At 40.8% G+C, this 19,564-nt stretch overlaps 1 protein-coding gene across 1 annotated transcript; it reads right to left on the reverse strand.

Moving 5' to 3' along the window:
• Window positions 1-13,673: 13,673 nt before the first annotated feature.
• LOC147636955 (gibberellin receptor GID1C-like) lies at window positions 13,674-15,749 on the reverse strand. The gene is made up of 2 exons (XM_086800539.1): window positions 15,583-15,749; window positions 13,674-15,171 (listed from the first exon to the last, which is right to left on the reverse strand). The coding sequence occupies exons 1-2, from the start codon at window positions 15,631-15,633 to the stop codon at window positions 14,161-14,163; spliced, it is 1,062 nt and encodes a 353-aa protein (XP_086656665.1). The 5' UTR covers window positions 15,634-15,749; the 3' UTR covers window positions 13,674-14,160.
• Between the last annotated feature and the right edge of the window lie 3,815 nt (window positions 15,750-19,564).

The raw sequence follows: 19,564 nt of genomic DNA on the forward strand, positions 1-19,564 counted from the left end.
CATGTGGAAGCGCTTCATAAAAGGGTAGATACCCTGGAGAGAGTTCATGGCATGCTGATGAAGTCTCATGGAAGGGTGGACACCCTAGTGAGCATTCTTTTTACCTGTATAGGCAGTGCCCGAGACAGGTTCTATATAAGATGAAGAAGTTGGCAGATGGAATCCAGAATATTGTGCATAAAGCATTTGTGTGTGTTTTGACATGCATGAATGACTTGTTAAAATTACAGCAATGTGATGAGCTATGGTGGATCAAATACTAGAATCAACATCATTAACAAAGTGATTAGCAAATAATTAAGACATGATTAGTGAGTAATTAAGACATGATTAGTGAGTAATTAACAAATAGCTTAATGTAGGCATCGATAATCAAAAACCAGCAAGTTCTCATTAGGCCAATGCCTCAATTTATAGAGTTTACATCCAAGCATCTAATCCCACTGATTTCTCCTTGATTCACTCCACCTCTCTTGCTTGATTCTCTCCACCTCTCCCAGAATATCTCCACACTTCCTAAATCTTCTCATGCTACCCTTTATTCTCTTTCAGTAGATTCTTCTCACCTTTTCACAGGTTCTCTCACATTTATAGATTCTCTTTTACAGCCTCTAACCAAGGGCTTGTTCCCGCACACACCCTATATATTCACTTGTATATTTCAACACCTCCCCTCAAGCGAATACTCCTAGCACACCTGGACCCTATACCAAGTTTCCCTCTTACTTGATAGTCCGCGACCAGTGTCTAGCACACCTCCCCTCAAGTTTTTAACTTAGCACACCTGGACCCTGTACCAAGTTTCTCTCTCTTACTTGATAGTCCGTGACCAGTGCCTCAAGTCCCTAAACTCATAGTCCTTGACACTCTCTCTCTATGTGTCCAAGGCTTACTATAAGTGCCCGCAACCTTGACTAAAGTGCTCACACATACATCTACCACGTGGCCTACATCATCGGTGGCTCAGAGGTGGTTTTACTTTGTTGGGGCAGGTTACATTGGGTTGTGGGGTCTCTCTCTCTCTCTCTCTCTCTCAGAGATTTTCACATGGTTCCTCACTCTTTGGAGCCTCACATCTTCTCTTGTCTTCAGTCTTCTTCCTCTTCTTTCAGTCTTCTTGTGGCAGCTTCTCTTCTCGTGTCCATGTCTTCCTTCAATGCTTCCTCTAGATCTTCTTGGTGTGGATCTTCCTCTTGGAAAGAGATGTTCTTCTTCTTTCATTGCTAGGGCCATGAGCTTGTCCGTCAGGTCTTCTTGCTCCATGTGAGCAACATGTTTAAATGTTTTGTTGATAGTTCTTTTGGGCTTTTGATGTTTATCTTGTATCATTATGCAATGAAAACCCAAATCTATACGGGAGGTCTTACCTGTTGCCTTATTCTGGACAAGGACAGTGTCTGATCCCATTTTTACACTAATGTAATGTGCCCAATACATAATGCGTGTAGCATTCATTCTTATGCACATTCCCAAATGCAACTCTAGTTGTGAATAATCTTGAATTTGAGTGTAATTTATAGGCATTAACCAAGGGTTAAATGTAAAATGATGATTATCACAAATTTATCAGCATAATTTTACCAGAAATTACATTAAATCAAGGGTAACCAATTTGTACGGAATGGTTGGAGTATCAAACCAACTCCAAATTGCAATCTGAAATTATAGGGATCTGTATCAGATACCTAATGGTTGATTTGAACCCTCGATTGCACCAAAATATAGTGATTAGCCTTGATTAATCACTCATTGATTAGCAAATTAATCCTCTATTTTGTATGCAAAAACAGAGTATGCGGGGAGCCCCGATCTGGGGCATTAGACTTCAAATGAGCTCAAATCCTTTCAAGGCCATCAATAGCAATTAGTCTAGTAGAGAATTAAGCCAAGAAACACAAGATTTGACCAAACATTGAATGCTTAATCTCTGTTTTACCAAAGTCACTTGCAGATTTGATGAAGAGCTTGGATCTCACTGTAGACTTGATCAAATCGATTTTTGACTTCACCAGCTTGTAGAGCATGCTTGAAAACACCCGGGGCTAAGAGGAATTAGACTGATTTGATTTAATGAAGTAGAGATATTTGATTTGCTGCAGAAAAACGGCACCCACTAATCAGCAAATTTTCGGAGTTCTACGTGGCGGTTTGATGTTCTATCTTGATGGGCTAAATCATGGGGATCATGGCTGTATGTGGCTAGAAGCAATGGGCCTAATGTTGAGGATGGAGGGAGATCAAGCCCCTCCACCAGCTGGGGGTGCAGAGAATAGTTGAAAAAGAGGAAAAAATTATAATTAGCTACTAATCCTAATTAGCAAAGTGATTAGCAAGATAATGGGCTCACAAATTGATGGATTCTAGGCTTGGCTCTAATACCATGTTAAAATTATAGCAATGTGATGAGCTATGGTGGATCAAATACTAGAATCAACATCATTAACAAAGTAGCAAATAATTAAGACGTGATTAGTGAGTAATTAACAAATAGCTTAATGTAGGCATGGATAATCAAAAACCAGCAAGTTCTCATTAGGCCAATGCCTCAATTTATAGAGTTTACATCCAAGCATCTAATCCCACTGATTTCTCCTTGATTCACTCCACCTCTTTTGCTTGATTCTCTCCACCTCTCCCATAATAACTCCACACTTCCTAAATCTTCTCATGCTACCCTTTATTCTCTCTCAGTAGATTCTTCTCACCTTTTTACAGGTTATCTCACATTTACAGATTCTCTTTCACAGCCTCTAACCAAGGGCTTGTTCCCACACACACCCTATTCACTTGTATATTTCAACATGACTTGTCTTAGTTGCGTGGACAATGCCTAGTATTTCTTCTTATAACTATCCATGGACTCTAAGAATGCCTAGAAACCCTGTGGACGCATGTGTGCACACCTGTTTGGGACTATGAGTATATAATATGCATGTTCCTAAAAGGTGAATTTGGGCATGTTCCTAGATTCATCTAGGTATATATATATATATATATATATATATATATATATATATATATATATATATGAATGATGTCATACATGAATGTATGGCGCGGGAGAGAGAGAGAGAGAGAGAGAGAGAGAGAGAGAGAGAGAGAGGTATATGACATATGTGTGTAAAATTACATGAATGAATGATAAAGAACATGAATGGATGGCGAGAAAGAGAGAGAGAGAGACAGACAGACAGACAGAGAGAGAGAGAGATGACATATATGTAAAAATTGAAGAATATACCTATAAATTTTATAGAATACATGAATGAATGATAATATACATGAATGAAAAATGTGTGTGTGTGTGTGTGTGTGTGTGTGTGTGTGTGTGATATATATAGAATACATGAATGAATGAAAAATGTGTATATGTGTGTGTGTGTGTGTTTTATAGAATACATGAATGAATGATAATATACATGAATGAAAAATGTGTGTGTGTGTGTGTGTGTGTGTGTGTGAGAGAGAGAGAGAGAGATATATATATATATATATATACATGCAATAATAATCTATGCATTATTATGTTACTTATAGATGTCTCCATAGTACGAGGAGATTACACTCCCTGATGGGAGGATTGGTCGACAATGTCGAGCATCTCAAACATGTTCTAAGAGAGGGACACTAATTATTTTAAGAGAATCCACATGATGCGACATTTAAAGAATGAACACCAAGTAGTGGTGGACATCCCCAAGCTTAAGGTGGGGCGACCTAGAGATGGGGAGCGTCCAAAGGACTTACCTTGTCCTCATTATGAGGGACAAGCAAAGACCAGGTTTGAGAATGTGGCGAAGAAATTTGAGAGGAATCTACACAAGTTTCTTAAGCGTCAACGACAATTAATGGAGGGAGAGTGGGATGCTCTTGAATATAAGAGCACTACTGCGAGGGATAAATTTATTCTCGACAAACCCAAATATGCCGAGAACTTGTATATGGAGACAAAGGAAAGTCACATCTCGCGCATCGAGAGGCGTATCAAGACTGTCTATGAGAAATATGTAAGTGATGTAATTACTTTAAATTAAATACATTATTACAAAACGAGAACAAGACAAAGTTTTTGAGTAAATGTGTCATAGAAACAAAGAAGAGAGGTTGAGGTTGAGTTTGAGATCGAGGCCGAGGCCGAGGCCGCAACATGTGAGGAGGAAGATGAAGATATGGATGTCCCACGGAGTCTGGTAAGTCTACGAATCTAACATACATTGTCGACATGTCTAGCATTTCAAGAGAATACTTACATTTTTATGAACAAAGGTCAAGCATGTGGGCATGGCACCAAAGAAAGATGCTCGAAGAAGAGAATACGATTTCTTCTCCCCAGTGAAGGTGTTTGAGAAATGCCTAGGTGAGGAGGATTTGGAGGTTCTTCGATCTCCTACACCGGGCATTACCAAGAATGAAGCAGTCTTCAAAGTTTCTTACGGCAAGATCAAGTGCATGAGCCCTAACCTGGATGATGAAAAAACCCATCTAGAAAGGTAATATTTGCAATCATGATTGTTATTTTGGGATTTGAGATTTAGAATATAAGATGACATCATGCAATATTGTGCTATAGGTTGAGAGAGGGTGTCACCCTCCATTTCACATGCACACGCTTAGGATTGAGTGCAGAAATGGAGGTGCAGAAATGGAGGGTAGACTAATTGACAACAACGACTTTCAAACTGAAGCCTCCACAAAGACAATGAATATGTTTGTGATGTAAGTACACCTTAAAACAACTTTGTACAATGCAATGTAAATGACCTTATGTCTTACTAACCTAGAGTTCTTGTAGTTTGATGGAGAACAAGCTGCCACATGACATTTTCAAGGAAATTTAGTTTGTGGATAGCTTGTGGTATGCATATGTGCCCTCCAGGGTTCACAATCAATACGACGATGGATAACTTTTTTGGGCCCATCGACTTCGAATAGCATGTGCTTACCTTCTTTCCTATCTTACACAAGTAATACTATGACGACAATCTCTTTATGTAATATTTTGTCTTGCAAGGGTAAGTGTGACTTAAACAAGTTCCTTTTGCAGAAACCATTAGGTTCTTGTGGCAATTTTCAATGGCTATACAAGGTCCATATCCCACGTTTGCCAAGAGGAAAAACTGCTATATTGTTTTTCAATTCTTTATCCATGTGCACCTTGTCAGATTATCTCCACGATGTGTATCAGTAAGTTTCTAAACGATAAATTTCTAAACGATGTGTATCAGTAAGTTTCTAAGCGATAAATTTTCTTCCCTTATGTATAATATTTTATAATAATATACCGATAATGACATGTTTTATGGCATAGTTTTATGGCATCTCAGTCAGCATTGCTCTAGCCTAGCAATGAAGTATGAGTTGGAGAACACGCAATTGCACTGTGTAACACAAGAGGTGAAGGTCTATGAACTTATTGAAATTAATTGTCTTTCTAGATGTTTGAGTTTCTTTTTATAAAGTTTTGATACCCCAATTACTAAAAGCAGGCTCCGCTTTTGTGTCGAGCCACTATATTATTTTGTTAATTATTTCCTAGAAGCAAAGAGTAGGGTCTTGATGAGGTAGTCTATAACTTGAATTTCTAGTGTTGTTATATAACCCCTTTGTTTTGACTTCCTTCCCCTTGTTCTTTGGTTGGACTCTTTAGCTCAACATCTATTTCTTCTTTATTATTTGATGAGGGTAGCTAGGTAGCATCACAACACTTGCAAGTGGGGGTCCACCTTTGAACTGAACAACCCTTTTAGAATGGTTGGCCATGATTGGTTTTAACTTTTTGGGTGTCTTTTTTATGGCTTCTTATCCGAAGGGGTTGGTGAGACCAAGTGATTTCACTCCACTTACCGAAGGTGGGTAAACATTATATTTCTGTAAGCTTCCATATCGATTTGACCTTATCTTTGCGCCTCTTTGCGCCTTTGTTCTTTTCAACGATAATGTCTTTGGCAGGGGTGTTTTTGATGACATGAGGACTCCAAGTATCCTGCTTAGAAAGATGGTGCATTTGCGTCTTCATTGGGACCCAAAATTTTTCTCTGCATTCAAATTTTAGTTGCCTTCTATCCACCTAATCAGGGCAGAATGTGAGTGTACCAGGTTAGATCTACAATGGGATCAAGCAAGGAGATTGACTCCTTAGTTCCAATTGTAGAGGTGATGGATGGATGGATTCTCTTCAGAAAGCGGAACAACTACTTTTAATGGAGATAGATTCGCCACCAAGGTGCGATACGTCTACTCTTGGTTTAAGCCATCCAATTATGGCCTAGGATCACTTCTTCAGTCATCTCATCATATAGAAACCACCTTTTAAGGGATTATTTCCAATATGATACTTAATAATCAAAACCCCCTGTTGGGAAGTAATGCATGCCCTAAATGCAGGGTTGAGAGCTAGCCAAACCCCTTGTTGGGAAGTAATGCATGCCCTAAATGCATTAATTTTTATGTTAAAATCCTCTGTAACTTTGGATGGGTTGAGAGCTAGCCAAACCCCTTGTTGGGAAGTAATGCATGCCCTAAATGCATTAATTTTTATGTTAAAATCCTCTGTAACTTTGGATGGATTGAGAGCTAGCCAAGTTTTGTAAGAAATTAAGTTTCTATTTGCTCTTGAATCTATTGGTCCCAATGCTAGTCCTTGATCCCCATTTTTGGTCTAAACCCTACCCAAAGGCGGCCGAGTTTTGTTTCTTTTTCATCATCCTCGAGTGCAATGGCTTTAGCCTCATCAGATTCATGTATTCTTTATAGTATAGCCTAGAGGAGTGACAAAATACTCAGAAGTGGTTGTACTTTCCGCAAACAAGTCATTAGTACGTTCATGTACTAAAGTCTCTAAAGTGTTTTCTTCCTCAGCTCCCACTTGATAATGAATTGGAATTTCCCTAAGTGGAGCTAGCTAAGGAGGTAAAACATGTGGAGGCATTTCATTAGGTTTGGTTCCTCCTCCTTGGTGCCTATAAAGCAAGTGGCCTTTGAGGAGCCAACAGAACTAGTGTCATGGTTACCACACACCATAGGTTTGGTCTAGGTTTCAAGTGTGGACATTCAATAGTCATATGATTATATTTACGGTGCGTACACACCAAACCATATCTCTTTTATAGAGGTGGGGATTGCTCGCCTCTTTTGGAGTGATCCTAAACTCGTCCTTTAACTATTTTAGTAGTTTTCCAACTAGATTAGTGTCTTATTTCTTCTCATCATTATTACATCCATGTGATCTATCACCGTTTAGATGTCAAGCTCAACACGAGCTTGACACTTATGATGTGTCTTTGGGAGACCATTCCACATTTACACCACTGGTGTGTTTGCTAGCTAACATGACGGATCTTCACTTAGTTTATTAGTGATTCTACAGCTAGACTACACCTACCTAGTCCAACTGAGTTATGCCATATTTATCTTGCCAGCTCACCTATTTAGCATGTTCACATTATGGACCGCTCACCTATTTAATGTGTTCACATTATGGACCACTTGTACATAGTTCTCTAGTACTTATGTTGGGTTTTCACTCTTTTTTAGCCTTCATTTTGAGAGTAAGAAGAAGAAGAAGAAGAAGATTTCAGCCAAGTTCCATCTTTGTGTGTGTCTCCTCTTATCCATTCAAGACCTCTATTATTGAAGAGATAATGTTCCCAACGTTCGGGATTTGGTGTCTATGTTAATCATAGATTAGAAGACTCTTCCTCCCAAAGCAAAAACACTTTAGAACAAGCCTTCTATTCAAATTCAGGTAGACACAATGGTCGAGGCCAAGGTGGTGGCTGTTTTGGAAATTAGAATTATGGACATCATTAGTCTAATGACTCGCAAGCAGCAACAAACACACACAAGTGGAAGAGGCTAGTCTCAAGGCACGGGGAGCCAGAGAGGCCAAGGTTATTAGCAAAGATAGCAATCAGGATTAGGTTCAAAGGATTGCTTTTACTGTGGTAAACTAGGTCACTTTGTAGAATGTTGCAAGAAGCATAGTAACATAAAAGTGGCAGGTTGCAATAAAACAATTATGCATCTTCAAGCAAGCAACTTAAAGGTAGATGTGAGTAGTTGTTTGTTATGCAACACATGTTGAATTTAGTAATTTCAAATGTATCCACAAATGGTAATGATGTCTGGTATGTGGATTCATAACCACATGACCTTTCATGGTGAGTGCTTTAGAGGTAATTTTTTTTTGGAAAAACTAGGTTATATAGAGACTTGGGATGACACGGTTCATCCTATTGCTCACACGGGGAATGTGCCATTGGCTATGCATGATGGCAAGATGAGATACTTGGCTAATGTACTTCATGTGCCTAACATGACAAAGAATTTGGTTTCTATTGAGCTGGGTTTGTAGACACGATTTAACACTAAGGGATACTATGTTGAGGACTTCAACAACAAATGTCATTTGGTTGCAAAGGGCAAAAGAGTGGGCATAATGTTTACTTTAGATGTAAGCATGCCTGAGGTGAAAGATGCTATGTTTGCACAGGTGCAGGTGTTATGGGGCTGATATAGGTAGCTGGCACAAACATATTGGTCAGATGTTCAATAAGCATAGATTGAAGTCTATGCAAAATTTAGAAATTGTTTATAGGTTTATAGAAGTTTAAGGTGGATGAAATGCATAAAGTATGTGAAGTATGTCATTTCGGAAAGCAAACAAAGAATCTATTTCCACATGATAGGAATGTAAGTAAGAAAGCACTTGATGTGGTGCACTCAAATGTATGGGAGGGACGACAAAGATGGCATCAATGGGAGGATGTCATTAAAATGTATCTTTCATTCATGAGACCACATAAGGAAGGTGTGGGTCTATTTTATGAAAGAGAAAAGTGAAGTGTTTACTCACTTTTAGAATTTCAGAATGGTGGTTAAAAAGTAAACGGGTTTGCACGTTAAGTGCCTAAGGTCAAATGGAGGGGGAGAGTACTTCTCCAATGAATTCAGCGAGAGTAATAAAGCATGTGAATAGGCACATTGGAGAAGCCATTGAGTGGACTGAGAGAGTCCTGTAGCAGTGGGTCTATTGATAAACCATGGAGTGGCAGGCTATGTCAAAAAAATAGTCTTGTAGGTTCAGCAAAAGTGCATCACATTAAGGTGAAGAGAAGATTGATGACTCTTGGTATGCCTAACATTTCAATAGGGCATTCATATGTTGATGGAGAGTCTACTGGGTCAGAGCAGAGTCTTGATAAGGATTTTGGGACTCCATCTATTAGAATACCTGGTGTAAGGAAGGCTAAGGTAGCCACAAGGACACCAAGGACAGATCTAGGACCACACATGTCGATTAGGGTCAAAAACCTTATTCAAAGATTGATGTGTGATGGTTATGTAGCTCACCATTATGCATACATGGCAAAGGTTGTGCAGGAGATTGAACCCACATGTTTTGAGGATGATGTTGGACATGTACATTGGGAGAAAGCCATGGATGAACAAATGGCTACATTGGATGCAAATAAGACATGGAAATTGGTGCTTTTGCCTTAGGGTAAAAAGACTATTAGATGTAAGTAGGTCTATAAAGTGCTGCACAACTCATATGGAAGCATTAGTAGATACGAGGCAAGATTGGTTTCCAAAGGTTATGTTCATACCAATGGCATTGATTATGAGGAGACATTCAACCCTGTTGCTAAGATGGCAACCGTGAGAGCTGGATGACTTGATTGTTGTTGGGAATGATAATGAAGAGGAAGTTGAGAATGCAAAGGGTCTCCTCAAGAAGAAGTTTGGCATAAAGAATTTGAGTGAGCGAAGATACTTTCTTGGCATTGAGGTCATCAGGATGCCTGAGGGCATATGGCTATCACAGAGGTAGTATGCATTAGACATGTTTTACAAATATAGCATGGCTGGCTGTAAGCCCATTTCTATATCGTTGGATCAAAATGGCAAGTTGAGTGCAACGTAGGTGAGATTTTGGAGAATGCCACTAGGCACAAGAAGATAGTGGGCAGCTTGATTTACATGACGATCACCAAGCCAGACATAGTTGGGTTGGAGAGTCAGTTTATTCATGTTCCTTGAAAGCTGCATTTGGATAGTGTATACAGTACACTACGTGAGGTCCACATTGGATTATGGCCTTTTCTATGAGGCTGGTATATAGTTGCACAGGTGTATGGATACACTGATGCAAATTCATCTGGTAGCATCTTGGACAGAAGTTCTACTAGCAGGTTTATGTTTTCCTTTGAGAGCGGTGCTGTTACATGGAGCAAGAAGTAGTCAATAGTTGCCTTATCAAGTACAGATGCAAAGTACAGGGGTGTTGCGATGGCAGCATGTGAGATAGCTTGGTTACGTAAGCTACTTGGAGATTTGGGGCTACATGTGGACAGGCAGGTTGTCATCTATTTGCGATAACCTTAGTAGCATGTAACCCAGTGTTTCACATACAAACCTTAGTAGCCAGTAACCCAGTGTTTCACATACAAACCAAACACATAAAGGTGCATTATCACTTCATCGGAGAAAATTTCTTGACATGAGATGTTGATCTCATGTACATCAGCACACAGAAGCAAGTAGCTTACATTTTCACCAAGGCCTTAGGAGCAAAGAAGCTTCGTAGATTCTGCACTATTATGCTTGGAGTCTTGGAGATGGAGTTGAGCTTCAAGGGGAGTGTTGAGATGCCAAGCTCAACATGAGCTGACACTCGTGAAATGCATGGGTGACGTTCCACATTTACACCACTGGCATGTTTGACGGATCTTCACTGGTGATTCTATACCTTCCTAGTCCAATCAAGTTATGGCATACTTATCTTGCCAGTTAACCTATTTAGCATGTTCACACTATGGAACACTTGTACATAATAATCTAGTACTTATGTTGGTTTTTCACTTATCTTTTGTAGCCTTCTTTTGAGAGTAGGAAGAAGAAGAAAAAGATTTCAGGCTTCTATCTTTGTGTTTGTCTTATCCATTGTTGTGTCAGTGTAGCTCAAGCTATCTCTCATCCCCCAATCTTTTAAATCACTTCCAAATCATGTTTGAAAGATGCATCAGAGCCATGAATTTCCCTAGCAGGTCCCATGAATTTTCCTTGGAGGTCCCATGAAATTATCATTGTAATCATTGGAATCATTGAAGATCCTATGCTTTCGAGCATATAACATGTCGTGTAATCATTGGAATCATTGAAGATCCTATGCTTTCGAGCATATAACATGTGTAATCTTTCATTTTAAAAACCTTCTAAGAAGAGAGATATCAAACGTGGTGGCTAGGTTTCTCTTCAGGTTTACACCTGCTGCCAAACAGATACTTGGCCCTATCGAATAGTCTCTTCTTCTTTTTTCTTAAGAGTGCGAATTCAATAGCAGCATGGACATGCATAGATAAGTCATGAACCATATCTTATTCTACATACTCCTCAGTGATTGGATTTCCATCACCATGGCTTTAGCTTTCATCTCCCTCTTGAGTTTGGGCATTAGGAATGACATTCTCTTTGTACACTAGAATGTCATGTGGCCTTGTTCACCAACCTTCAAAAAATATAGCCCCAACCTTTTTCAATGAATTTGGGATCATTCTACCAAGCCATCTTCTAATTTTTCCCTTGATTCTATGGTTCCCTTGGAAGTTGCCATTTATCTCATCACTTGTGTTGTTGACCACCACTTTAGAAGTTTCTTGTTCCAGTTTCCAAAAAAAATTATATTGTTACACTCCCATATGAGCTCTTATGTTGCTTGTCATTGTATTTTATTCATTTTCTCAAAAAAATAAGCTTTCCTTACTTGTGAAAATCTACCAAGGTACTTCATCTCACATGGAGCAAGATATTCTCTTCAAGATTATGTATGAATTTACTAGTTAGTGCTTCATCATTAAATTCTGTATAAATTTACCAGTTAGTGCTTCATCATCATTCAAGCGGGTATTTTTACAATTCCAAAAATTGATCTCTTTAATATTCCATTGTTTTCCCTTCTTGTGATAACTTTAGAGACTCCATTTTCTTTTGTATTTTTTACTTCAGTGAGATGTACTACTTCTCTACACACACACACACCTTGAATTCCTTCTATGTCATTAGTCTTGCTCTAGGTTTTCTCCTAGCAATTACACTTTTCCACTACCATAGCTTGGCTACTCCATTTGAATTAAAGAAATATCACCTTGCCAATTTCATCAAATTCTCTAAGGTCAAAATAGTCTTCCAACTCCTCCTCAAACATTCTCCTTTGAGCATAACCCTCCATGAACCGGTCTTGCTTGGTGTCCTAACATAGGTTCATTTAAATAGTCATTTGTTAGTTTTAAGCATCTTCCATCCATTCCATCCACCTTCAAGTGTCATCAATTTCTAGCTCCAAATCAAAAGTACAATGAGGTTACTTAGACTGCCCATATAACCCCATCATTAAGAGGAAGTATCCCAACTCAAATTAGCCCTAGCTCATAAAAAGAAAGAAAGAATCAATGTACATAAAGAAAAAACGGGGTCCTCCGGTGCATCAAAACATTCAATGATTAAGGTAAGAGCCCATGTGAGAATTGTCATTGAGGGTTTGAAGTAGAATGAGAAAAAGGTTGGCAACATCTCTTACAATGCAAACTACCATGAGGTGGAACCGTACGCTGTTCAACAAAGGGCTTCTTGGAGAAGACTAAAGACTATACTAAAAAGATGAGCCAATTTCCAAGTTGCTCTTTTGATGACCTTGTGGTTCATACCTTATGTGCTGAAAATTCTTGCCTTGCAAGCAAATTAAACTACCAGTTCATCTTGAACTGGGTCCAATAGAGTGTATTTTTATGCATGGATTTTTTTTTCGAACACACCCGGGGCCCACTCAAGTGGATGGAGCCGATTTCCCCTTACAACAATTAGCCAATTATCATGGTCGGGCAAGGGCCACGTACCATCGGGCAAGAGCCACGAATTAGGCATCCCCCATGACCACCGCGATGAGTCGAGCGCTGGAACAGCGGAGGGGTCTCGTATGGATCCGCCTATCTCGGGTGATCCACCACCCGAGGAGGAGGAGTCACTCGAGTGTTCAAGGGGCAAGAGCCCGAGCAACCAAACACATCAAGCGAGCATAGGTGTCCCTTTATAACATGAGAGAGCCTAGTGGGACTTGAACTCATAACCTAGAGATTACAAGTCACAAGCTTTGACCACTACACTAACTCAGTTGGGACTTACATCTACATACCTATCAAATGCTGGAAGGGTGTGTCAGAGAGGAAGCCATGAAGTAAATTTTCAACCATCTCTATAGTTCATGCTTTTAGTACTTGAAATAGTGAAGACTTGGGCTAATGTATTTTACACAATTTTAGTTGTGGTTCCTCCCTGTACCACCTGATGTATCCCTTGCAAAACCCCAATTTCAAGCTTATGTTGGCTTCTCTCATGTTCTGTCATCTCACCAATCTTGTCTTTACCTAGCCTCAAAGACGCATACTCACATCATCTTACATCTCCATGTGTTTATCCTCTCTTCCTCTTCTCTCTCCTTCCCTATCCCTCTTGCCGACATGCCGTTTCCCCATTCAAGCCCCCTCAAACCCTGGTTCACATAACTAGGGTTGTGGGAGATCCTGAAAAGAAAATTGAATTGCTAGTGCATGCCCATACATTCAACTTATAAGAAATAGGGTTTCCTGACACATCTAGATTCCAGATACTCAGTTTCAGATTCACAAGCCCTTAAAATCCATTCAAATTATACATTGGTTTTGAAACCATTTTCAGAAAGCAAACACCACTGCAGGGCACATTCAAGAAGACAGTGAGCCACCGCAGGGCTCAAACCTGGGAAAGAAATGGGAGATGAACCCAATTTTGGGCCAATGTTTACATACCCACTTGCACGTGTGTACGGCTAAGCCAAGTGGGTGGGTAAAAACAGCCCTGTGTAAAACCCAAGAGACTGTGCTGTGTGAGAGCTATGGAAACACTAAAAGGAAAGCATGACTACCAAAAACAAGAAAATAAGGGGTAAAAGCCCAGAAACCTGGACTATCTGAGCTGATCTATGCAGGCCATGGCAACAAGCCCGGTGCGAGGAAACTGTTCAAGATAGGGTGAGAGGAGATGGGTCTTAGCATCATCATCATTGTCATCTCCACCACCATCATCCCCTCATTGTCATGGCCGCTGACACCACAAGGATTGAGACTGCTAAGGTTCACAGAGAAATTCCTTCAGCCTCTCCACAAGAGAATAGAAGAGCTCAGTATTGGGCAGTAGGAAGAAGCCCATGGTAGCTTGCTCCAAGAACATCAGCTGAACTGGTTTGCCTCCTCTCTGCATAGAGTGCACAAACTTGAGCTGCCAATCTTGTAAAATATCAAGGCCCCCCACAACAACCAAGCACGGCGGAAGATTGACCTCAACCAATGATGGAGCAATGGCTGAGAATGGGTTGCATGCAGGGTGCTCTCTGTTGGCACCAAGAGGCAGAAAAGCTCTCCAATACCAGTCCCTGTCTTTCATTGTGACAAAATATTTGCCATCCAATAACCTCTCTGCAGGAGTTCTCTGCTGCCCACCGAACATAGGCATGAGAAGCACCATCCCAGATAGAGAAACACCTTCTTCGGCTGCCCTGACGGCAACGTTGTGTGCTATGTTGCCTCCGGAACTGTCTCCTGCAACATAACATTTGCTCGGATTGCAGCCCAACACAGCAAGACACTGTCTTCCCAATGCACTCTTCGCCCATCTCACACAGGTTAGCCCATCTTCATATGCAGCTGGGTGCCTATGCTCTGGCGCCCTTCGAAAGTTAACCGACAACACCACCGTCCCACACATCTTGGCTACCCTCCTGCACATTGCATCATAGATGGCACTGTTTGCAGAAGAATGTACAAAGCTTCCCCCATGAAAGTACACTAGCAAGGGTCTCATTCTCTGGGAAAGATCACCTCTATCTGCATTCCTTTCTAGTAAATGGCCCTCATCTTTGCACAATTCAGTTGACCAGAAGACCCTCCCCCACAGTCCTATTGCCCTCTCTATTGTCACATCCATGGTAGCCACCCCATCAACCGGTGTCGCATTTGCAGGCGCTTTTCGATCCAGGAACTCTGCCAAATGTCTGTTGAAAGTCCCATCGGGTCTCCTGAGAAGGTTGTAAGCAATCTTAAAATTGGAGATGAGGACCCACGTACTCAAGGGAACCACACCCTGCAAGCAACAATGGAGCATTATGTGGATTGAGACCAACCCATGCAAAAAGGGACCCTGAGAAGTGCTGAATGCATGGTTAGTGTGTGATTAAGACACAACTGAGCATCCAATTAACCATGCAGTGAAAAGAGAAACATGGTGAAGGATGAACTAAGGGACCATAAGAAGGGATGAATGCATGATTAGCATGATGAAACATCGAATTAATCAGGCAGTGAAATGAAAAGATGAGTAAGGGACCGTGACAAGGGATGAATGCAAGATTTAACATCAAATAAACCATACAGGGACATGAGAAAATGGGAATGGGAAACAGTGAACTGAAATTAAGGCAGACCTAACCAGAAGAAGATGAGTAGACGGCAATAAACCAACAGAGAAAGGTGGGAAGAAGCTTGGAGATGGTACCTTGGATTCTGAGGAGGGGGAAGCGTCGTCGGCACTGCTGGTGGTGGCCATGGAAGGAGGGAGGTTATGCCATGATTTTAAGGAGGGGGGGCGGGATGCAGGCAGGTGATGCAGAAGAGAGGGAGGGGGAGAGAGAGAGAGAGAGAGAGAATGAGGAGACAGTGCGCAACACGAGGGTAGAAGATAAGCATCGTGTAGACTGGTAAAAAGCAAGCTTGGAAACATCGTTTAGGACAACGGGGCAGCCGGGCCCCACCCCGCCTTATCCTTCGGCATGGATGCTGCCATCTCCCCAGCCGTCACGGCAAAATTATTAAAACGAATGAATCCAAAAATTGAACAGCGGTTTTGAAGTACGGCGGCGGTTTTTCTAGCACCCCAGTGACCCACCGCCTAACGCTGCGGACCCCCCCCCGAATCCCGCCAAGCTCGCTTCGCGACAACTCACAAACCGGCCCGCCCCCCGTACACACGCGGTTTTTTTGTTATCGTTGTTTACCATGCGGCCATGCCTTGTCGTGTCGTCTATCTACCCATTAGCCCTATCTGCCCACGTGGCCACTCGCCGCCCGCTTTGACTTTCAGTGCTGTGCGCTGACTCAGCCTTATCCACATCGTGACCTTTTCAAGCACTCCTTTTCCTAGCCATTTTGATTTCCCCCATCTCACCACTGTCCACCATGGTGCAATTGCAATGCTTCTCCAAGTGGAGCTCCAACTTAGAGCCTCTTCACTCACTCCCCTAGTTTGACACACACCCAAATTTCTAAATTTTTTGGCCAAGCCCGATCGCCCGTTTTTAAATCCACAGGAGTCGTCCACCAGGCAATCACCCAAAGAATGTAAACATGCCCCTCAGAGACACATGAGTTGTTCACAAAATGTCATACTTTTCGGAATGCTTGTGTTGGATCATCATTGAAGGTGTAGTGCGAGCACAACACAATTATTATTGCATTTGGAGGTGGTTTACAAATTTGCCAAAGTGCTAGGAGTTTGTGTTGTACTCGCGGTTATACACACACACACACACACATATTCCCCAAAAAAAGAATCTGGAGTGGGAAAAGTTGGCATTGATAGAGTGTGTCCATTTTGAGAGAATATGTAGTGAGAAAAGGTAGCTTGTGGCACACCACATTTCTTTCCCTTTTGGAGAGAGAGAGAGAGAGAGAGAGAGAGAGAGAGAGAGAGATCTAACAAAGTTCTAATACCTTCATCCCCACATGAGTGTGTGTCAATGCATGTGCACATGCTTCACAAGGGGATTCCAACTCCTCCTTAAACATTGAAAGTTGGTGTCCACTTCCATGCATATATAGCTTCATGAGGTTGCAAGGGGGCATGTACGAAAGTTTTCAAAGTTGTTCATTAAGCAAACGACCTACAAAACGGGGAGGTAGTTGAAATTTGGCAACGTGCCAACTTTCCACTTGAGCTTCATGCAACTTCAATGGTTGTTAGCCTTTTGATTCTCCTTTGATGCCGCCTCGGTTTTTGACAAGGCTTCTCCTCCTTTGGTTAGGCTTTCATGTGTTTGTCCCATTAGCCAAGCACCTCTCCTCGTATATTTTCTAACATTTGGCCATGGAGGAAAATGATGGGTAACCTCTCTCTCTCTCTCTCTCTCTCTCTCTCTCTCTCTCTCTCTCTCTCTCTCTCTCTCTCTCTCTCTCTCTCTCTCTCTCTCTCTCCGTAATAGAAGATATATTACCAAAATTACTTTATAAATGGCCACATGGCTGCCATGTGATTTACTAGCTTTCCCTCACTAATTGCTATGAACCACAAGTGTAGCTTGGAGTACCCTCATCCAATATATAACCATGTCATTCTCCACCAAATGAGCTGACCGGACAAGGAAGAGACTTGCCACAATAGTAGCCCTTTTATACAACCTATGTGAGCTGTAATACCCACTTTTGCATCAAATATGAAGGCATTCGTAGTTAACCAGATATGCCACAAACCTGTCCACCTAAAAAAATGATAGAAAACTGAATGTTCTAGGTTATTCGGCCCATTCCAAAAATCCAATCTTTAACCTTGATAGGCCTATCTGTCAACTGAATCCATAGGCGAGAAAGGAAATCCCACACCTTTGCCACGATACATGTTGATCTCTCTCTCTCTCTCTCTCTCTCTCTCTCTCTCTCTCTCTCTCTCTCTCTCTCTCTCTCTCTCTCTCTCTCTCTCTCTCTCTCTCTCAACCTAAACTTAATGTTTTATCATTGTGCCACAAGTCACAAGTCACAAACATCAATTTGACAAGAGCTTACTTTCAAATCAAGAAGACAAAAATTTAGAAGAAATGAGGGACAAGATACATTTGTTTAGTTGTAGCCCAATGGCACCTACCACATGATATCAAAAGGTAATGAATTGTCCTTAATGCGAGACTAGAATCCATTGTATGAGAGAGAGAGAGAGAGAGAGAGAGAGAGAGAGAGAGAGAGAGAGAGAGAGAGAGAGAGAGAGAGAGAGATGTGTTTTTATATTAGATTACAAGTCAAAGGTTGTACATGACCAATGTGATAGCTTGGGACTCTTTGATTAAAGCCAAAGAGAGAAAGATAAGGGAGAGATAAGAAAAGGGGAGGTAAGGAGAGGGAAAGTCATGTGGCCACATATGTTTGAAAAAAGGACAAAGAATGTTCTCTAGCGTACAATAATGAAATTTGTATCCATAAAATATGCAAGAGAGAGAGAGAGAGAGAGAGAGAGAGAGAGAGAGAGAGAGAGAGCCGTGTTTTTATGTTTGGTTCACAAGTTAGAGATTGTACATGACCGATGTGATATCTCATGAATTTTTGAACGAGAGGATAGAAGAAGAAGAAGGAAGGGCGGTAAGATGAGGGAAAGTCACAGGACCACATGCATATCGTTCAAACTTAACCAAAGGATAAAAAAATGTTGTGGGGCATACAATAATGAAATTTATACATGTAAAGTATGCACGAGTGGGGGGGATGTGAAAAGGAAGAAGAGTTATAACTAAATCCAAATAGCACAATTCTAACAAGTCTATTAAGGAAGAAGAGTTATAACTAAATCCAAATAGCACAATTCTAACAAGTCAATTAAGGAATTGTGAGCCTTCCATATATTCACATTCATTGAATATTGTAATCTTACAAAAGAACAATTTATACTTGGTTATGTGGCAATCGCATCATATCACATCACCATTATCACACTTTGTCAACTAAAACTTTTACCAACTCACACACCAAGTCCTCATAAACATGCACATGTGTGCACTTTGCAGACATCCATGCATGTGTGTGTATGTGCACATGTGCATGTGTGCATGTGCATGCGTGTTGTGTGTTTGTGTGTTTGTGTGTGTGTGTGTGTGTGTGTGTGTGTGTGCGTGCGTGCATGCGTGCGTGTGAGGATAAATCAAATTGCCCATGTATTATAGTTGAACAAAACTTAGACTTCACACAAATTATCAAGACAAGCATAAAATAAACAAGTTGTAAGAAGAATGATTGCATCATACACTAGTATAATAGCAACACCACGCACAAATGTGTATAAATCATTTGTACAATCATTCTCAAGGCTACCAAAAATAGTAATGTTCTCGTGTGAAAAATACTCACATCAATAAAATCTATACGACACCTCAATCATACAATGCAACACCTCAGTCGATATCCTCACACCACTCATAACCCGTGCGACACCTCAGTCGTAACCTCACACACATGTGACACCTCAGTTGGTATCCTTGCACATATCACCTAAATGCATAATAACAATCAAATTATGTTAGGTGTGATAAGGCACAGACACAATACTCCAAAATACACTAGCATAGTGTCAACATGGAAAATATCACCTATAGTACATAGTCACTAGCATGGCCCCACGTTAAGCATATGTCGATAACACTAACACATTAGTATTGGTGAAATCACTCATGGCTCCGCTAAGCATATGTCAATAATACTAGCACATTAGTATTTTTATTGGT

The sequence above is a fragment of the Cibotium barometz genome, chromosome 7 (assembly GCF_041138505.1).
Source record: "Cibotium barometz isolate CiBa-2024 chromosome 7, ASM4113850v1, whole genome shotgun sequence".
NCBI lineage: Eukaryota > Viridiplantae > Streptophyta > Polypodiopsida > Cyatheales > Cibotiaceae > Cibotium > Cibotium barometz.

Coding starts and splice junctions, on each gene's coding strand:
- LOC147636955 (XM_086800539.1), bottom strand. CDS start 15,633: ATGGCCACCACCAGCAGTGCCGACGACGCTTCCCCCTCCTCAGAATCC. Junction 15,172..15,582: donor CCCCCTCCTCAGAATCCAAG/GTACCATCTCCA, acceptor TGTTGCTTGCAG/GGTGTGGTTCCCTTGAGTAC.